General features: G+C 41.3%; 1 protein-coding gene across 1 annotated transcript; it reads left to right on the forward strand.

Annotated features, from left to right (window-relative positions):
* The first annotated feature begins 248 nt into the window (after positions 1–248).
* LOC146059110 (inhibin beta C chain-like) lies at positions 249–4,705 on the forward strand. The gene is made up of 2 exons (XM_083171232.1): positions 249–1,081; positions 3,357–4,705. The coding sequence occupies exons 1-2, from the start codon at positions 727–729 to the stop codon at positions 4,100–4,102; spliced, it is 1,101 nt and encodes a 366-aa protein (XP_083027358.1). The 5' UTR covers positions 249–726; the 3' UTR covers positions 4,103–4,705.
* Positions 4,706–6,709: the final 2,004 nt, after the last annotated feature.

The following is a 6,709-nucleotide window of genomic DNA, read 5'->3' on the forward strand; positions in this document are numbered from 1 at the left end:
ATTGGTTTTGAAAAAGGAGGGAGGGTGTAAATAAGAGTGGAGGGGTGAAGCAATCAATCTATGATAAGAGAAGGCTGTGTTTTCCAAATGCCTGACTCTGCCAAAAGGGCACATAACATTTAACACCCATCGTGTACAGGAGCTTTATGAGAGATTCAGAGGAGGAGGTGGAGAATATAATTCCCAGCTGCAGTATATAGGGCAGTGTTACAACAGGGAGAGGCTTAGTGGAATTCAAAAGTGATTTTCATTACCTGTCCAGCTATAATAGCTGCAAAACAAGGAAGGAATTTTGTCTTTCAGACTGGGGACTTTTTCAGTATATCTACTGCAAACCTCTACATAGCATATAAGCATGCTAGAACTTAAAGTTTGCAACAACTGACATTTCTCTCTCTTTGGCTTCATCATCACAGGACAGTGAGGTTAGAATAAGAGACAAACCTCACCTAAGACCAACCTCTCGGATCCACCTGGAGTTATACTTATTGTGATTCTGCATCTTTGACCTATCATCTGACAGGGGGTGTCTTGGAGTTAATCCCAGACTCAGTAGCCACATGACAGCTAATGCTGGACCAGATCTCTATTAAAAGGAGGATGCTAGCAGTGCAGGACACACAGCTGCGGAGGAGTTGAAGAAAGTGTTAGTGAAAGCTACCTAACACACACATCATCCTTACAACTTTCTCCTTTTCTACGCCTTTACGTTTGAAGACATTTGCTATGAAGGCTTCTCGATCCCACAAAGAAGGCATCTGTTTTTATTTGCTAACCCTGCTAGGTGCAACTTGGGCTGCATCAACCCAAGGTGGGGGCAGAAAAAGTGAATGTCCATCTTGTGGCCTCCAAGACAAAGCAGTGATGGTGGAGGTGGCCAAGCAACAGATATTACAGAAGCTACACCTGAAGGAGAGACCAAACATTACACACCCCATTCCTAGGGGTGCCGTGGTCAATGCTCTGCGCAGACTGCATTTAGCAAAGCCACGAATGGAAGGACTGTTTGGTTCTTCAAACTGGGACAGCAATAAAGATAATGAGCAACAAAGCTATGAGATAATAAGTTTTGCAGAGTCAGGTAAGAGTGTGTTCTATTGTATGTTTTATACAATTCTATACTATCGATAATTTATCTACATCTTAAAAATCAATGGTTTCTTTAGCTAATGATGTTGCAAAATCACTGAACAAATGTACATTAATGGAATATAGAGATTTGCTCATGGTACTATTAATGTAGTAACCCGTCATTAGTTATTACATTTATATTGCTATTAATATTATTATATGTTTAATATTCATTGCATGGAAATAATCACTAGAATATGAAGATATGAAGAAACATTTGCTGTATTAAATGCACCCCAGTTATAATAGTATTAGTTCTGTCAATCAGTGCTCATCCATGCTGCCTGCATGAACTGCTAACCTGAAGCATTGAGTCTATTCATATCAGATGGAACAGTGACTTGTGACACCAGACATCCAGACATAACAGTGCCCTGTGCAGGTCATAGGACTAGGACATGCAGACGTTCTGGCTGCAGCTCCTACACTATACGTACAACTTATGATGCCCATACACTTATGCGATGGGATTCGATGGGACATCGAAGTACGATGTCCATCGAATCTGATCACATTTTGGGTGCAAAAGTCAGCACACAATGTCGCATTCCATCTTCCGATGACACATCGGGTGCTGGAAGAGGGCGGGAGGGGGCAGCGGAGTAGTGTATGCTAGCAGTAGCGCTTGCGGGCGGCGGGAGTCAGTGGTGGCAGAAGATTTGTTTAAAACACTGGGCTGCCCTGTGATTGGCTGAGCTCTCTCAATCAATCAATCACAGGGCAGCCCAGTATTTCAAACAATTCTCCTGCCACCACTGACTCCCGCCGCCCGCAAGCGCTACTTCTAGCCCTACATTACTCCTCCACCCCGATACGAAATGCAGGTATGCCGCCAGCGGTCCCTAGGGCCCACTCTCCCCAAACCCCACACCGCTGAATGCGTCCCCTCCACCCCCCACCCCCGGATTGTATTCAAGCGATTGCATGTGGTTCAAAACTACATGCAACTGCTCCTACAATTCCATAGATATTATGTGCAGCACATAATATCTGTCACCGCGACATTGGACGGCGTGCCCGCACATCGCAATGAAAAGTCCCTTAAAAATGCATACAATCATTCGATTTATTGGCCAGAATTGTATACAATATCTCACAAGTGTATGGGCAGCATGAGAAGATATTACTTAATTGCACATCTTTAGCAGAAGGCTCTCCAGCTGTTGTATGACCACAAAGCCAGTTGAGACTTGTAGTTCAACAAATATCTGAAGAGCCAATGGGTGCATGTTTCTGCTATAAGGCTTTATGGCCACACTTTTTATGTAGAACATGCTTGAAATATAATTCAAACGCTTACATTTAATTATACATAGAAAACTTTGAATCCAGTAATAGAAGTAGTTTCATACATTTTTGTTTGGTACCCAAAGAAACAGCAGTGACATCTAATGGACAAATGAGGTGCCTACGTACTGTACTACAAGGTTTAAGGAGCTGTACTTCTCATACATTATAGAAAGAAACAATTGGAACAATAGCTGAATCATTAGTTTAACTAAATTGAAAGTGTGAGACCCACTCAAAAATATCCATGTGATAGAATATCACAAAATTCAAAAGACATAAGTTAATTTCACAGGTAGAGTTTCAAATACGTTATAGGCCAAATGTAATGGGGTGTGAGAATCAGAAAGTGAGAGATTTTTGGAGAGTATTTCCATTTTTTGTTAAAGCGGCAATCAATTACATGGCAAAATCAATCTGTTGTTTTTTTTTTTCCTGTGTAAATGAGTGCCGCTTTAAAAACAAAATGGGAAAACTCTCCCAATATCTCTCACTTTCACTTTTCACACCTTATTACATTTGGCCCTCCTACTGTACATGTCATAATATAGCATTGGATTGAAAGTCACATGACGTGTGAGATCATGCATCAGCTTTGTGCTATTGCACCTGTTCTGAATCGGGAAGTGGATACACCTGCACTGAAACGGGGCATAGACACATCCCTTTTAGATGCAGTACATGTGGTTTGTGTTCTTGGGGGTGTGGCTAATACTTATGAGGCATTAGGTCATCCCCAAACCTCTTTCCCTCTAACACAAACCCCTGCGATTGTTAAATAAATAATATTAAAAACAAAGAAAACTGTGTATATTTAATTTGGGACAAACATTTTGGAAATGGAACCGTGCTATCAATATGTGAAGCTTGGATATATGGATGGATATTTGGATATATAAATGTTAATTCTAAACAACTTCTCTCTTTGTTTCTTACAGAATATAACAATGAATCCAGCACAACATTGTCATTCCAGTTTGCCAGAGATAAAGAACAAAATGTTCATGTTCTCCAAGCCCACCTCTGGGTCTTCTTTAAGTCCAACAGAACAAATCAAGCCAATCAAACTGTTAGATTATATTTGGTCCAAGGAACCAATAGTGAACGTACTTTAATCTGTGAAAAATACCTAGAGCCGAGATGGACTGGTTGGCAAACACTTCCGTTAAAACAAATGCTGCAGACTTTTTTTGATGAAGGAAATAAAAGTTTAAGACTAGAACTTAATTGTGAGGGCTGCAAGGATATGCCAGTCATGGTCAACACCAATGACTCCCATCAGCCATTTCTTGTAGCACAAGCAAAGGTCCGGGAGCAGAGCCACCATGCGGCAAAGAGAAGCCTCAACTGCGATCAAAACTCTAACCTTTGCTGCAGGAAAGACTATTATATCAAATTTAAAGAAATTGGATGGAATGATTGGATTATAAGTCCTGACGGATACCAAATAAATTACTGCATGGGTCTGTGTCCTATGCATGTGGCTGGTGCCCCTGGCATGGCTGCCTCAGTTCACACTACAGTCTTAAATCTCATAAAAGCCAACAATATCCAGACAACAGGAAGTTCCTGTTGTGTCCCCACCAAGAGAAGACCTCTGTCCATACTATACTTCGACAAAAACAACAACATTGTCAAGACTGACATTCCCGATATGATAGTTGAAGCATGTGGGTGCAGCTAAGAGACACCGGTTACCTCCACATTTAAATTAAACAGAGAGAAGCTGGCTTGTCTCTTTTGCATCCTGGACTTGTAGAAGTAAGAAGTGAAATGACTTTAGAGACACATATGGTTCTTTGGAGATCACCATACAGCTTCACATTACTTGACCACTGGATAATTTCGCAACTAGCTTGCTAATGCTGATTTGGTATGCATAGCTAATGGACTAATAATCCAGAACATTGCAGAACTCTTGTTTTCATGTTCCAAAGCACTATGCATCTGGATAAAGAATGTGTATGGTATTCCTCCAATGATAAAATGTAATGCACACTACCAAAGACTAGGCTCTACATGAAGACATGGACGTCAAACGCCTAGCCAGGTTTCCAGAGTTCATGAGATGTGTTAAAAGTGCCAAGCCAAATATCTGGAAAGAACGTTGGAGTCTTCATAGACATTTTGAGCACTGCCTCCATTCTAGAGAACTGTTCTATCTGCCACTAAACTGAATGTCACTACCGTGCTGATTTATGTTTTTTCATGGCTCTCCCAGACTTTAGAGCACAAAATAAGTTGTATTATATTTTCTATTATATTTGTATATTAATATTATTTTTATTACTTAAAGCTGTTTAATAAACAAACAGAAAAAAAAATTCATGTCTATGATTCAGTGGCATTTTATGGTAGGAAGCCTGATTCAGATAGAGATGCAATGCCGATGTTTGTGCGGTTAAAAAACATATTTTGTACAGCACATGCACCAGATTTGCACTGCGCATGATTGGCAAGTGATTGGAGATGTTGGTCACAAAGTGAGTGACAGGTTTGGAACAAGGTAATAGGAGTGGTCATAAAAATCCAGGTATGCCAAGAAGGCTTTTGAAAGAGTATCTGACCCTGCAAATTTGTACGCAGTTGTAATAGACAGACATTCTGAGCACCCATAGTGGACTGATGGTCTTTATATGCTAGCAATGGGTCATATAGGCCTTTAGTCTCTGTACATACCGCTGCATCATTAGCAGTGGTGGCTCCAGAGCAGTCTAAAATTCCAACTGCCACCCCAAACATCGCCAGCCAAGGTCTACTAGCAATTGGACTGGCTTGCTATTTGAACTGTCAATTGCGATGCAGCCCAACCCCTGCAAAGCACCCCTGCTCATTAGCATGCAAAAAAACTCAGCTGCAAATGCAACGGCATCACCGCTGAATCAGTTAATTCTGCATATACGATTTACCCCTAACTCTCATGATCCAAACTTCTCCAGGATCAGCCAAATTGGTGCCACGCTATTATATGTTCACAACTACGGTTCATTTCAAATAACAGTTGTGCCGAATCAAATATCTGAGAAAGTAGGGGTATATCTAAATTATAATTTGAAGTAAAATTGCATAAACACAACAAATGCCAAGTGGCTCTATGATACAAGAGGTAGCATTCTGTATATATAAAATACATCATGCAACATTAAGGTAAACCATGACTTGTTTAACTTGTAAAGGTTTAATAGATACATAGTTGCAAATTTTTACTAAAACTTCTAAAAATGAAAAGTAGTAGTGTTGCCCATAGCAACCAATCAGATTCAAACAATCATTTCTGCACTGCATATTAGAAAACGATAGAAAGAATTTTTAGCGGTTTTAGTAAATCTGCCCCATGGTTGTCCAAATGGGCATCGGAAATCAACTGCTTGGCTCTAGATATCTCTGTCTTATTGTTCAAGAGGTAAATACAGCAGCAATCAAAGGAACTATTGGTTCATAAAGCACAGCAGTTATACAGTAATATGTTGTACCAACACAGAGCCCTTTATGTAACATAAAATGGTCATATTGCAATCAGTTGTACTAAAGTAGATTTGGTACCACAGAGAGAACCTTTTAGAAGCTATTACTAGAATCCAGAGGGCAGTGCAGACATAAAAATAAGGGGGATATTCAATCCCAGGTCATGACTGTCGGGCTGTCCCGACAGCCGTGACCTTGTCCCATTCTCGGCCGACTCGACTAAGAATCTGCAGGTGGGATTCATGTCCCGCCTGCTGAATGCCAAAAACGGGGCATGGCTTTGAGATATGGCCGTGGATCATCAAGTTGCGGCTGGGAGCTCAACAATCCACAGCTGTTCTCGGCAGAATGGGCCTGACTGCTTCTAAAGTCGGGTCCGTCCTGCCGAGATCCCTGTTCAATGCTGTTGGGAAAGACGGCAGTGAATAGGGCCCTGTCGCTATTTCCCCCGTCGGAAATAGTGGCGGGGGATTGAATACCCCCAAAGTCTCTCTCCAGAGTGCTCATAGTTACTAAACTGTCTATGGAAACATGAATCAAAAGCAAAAAATGATCACTTATGCTAAATGATAAACATGGTTTAAAGTGGTCCTGGAAAGGGGGTGGAACTCATTTCCCTCTGCCGCCTTATACCTCCCCCTCCCTTTCCTCTGTTAGGCAGAGCCAGGGCCATTGGTAGACTTTTTGGCACCCCCTGCACACTATAATGCTTTTTTGGTAGAAATACTGTGCAGGGCCATGGTGGAGGTTGATCTAGTTCCACCTCACCACTACAGATGGTGGAACTCAGGGCCTGATTTAGACCTGTTCACTAGTCTGTGTAGTG

The sequence above is a fragment of the Crinia signifera genome, chromosome 2 (assembly GCF_055691185.1).
Source record: "Crinia signifera chromosome 2, ASM5569118v1, whole genome shotgun sequence".
Classification (NCBI taxonomy): domain Eukaryota; kingdom Metazoa; phylum Chordata; class Amphibia; order Anura; family Myobatrachidae; genus Crinia; species Crinia signifera.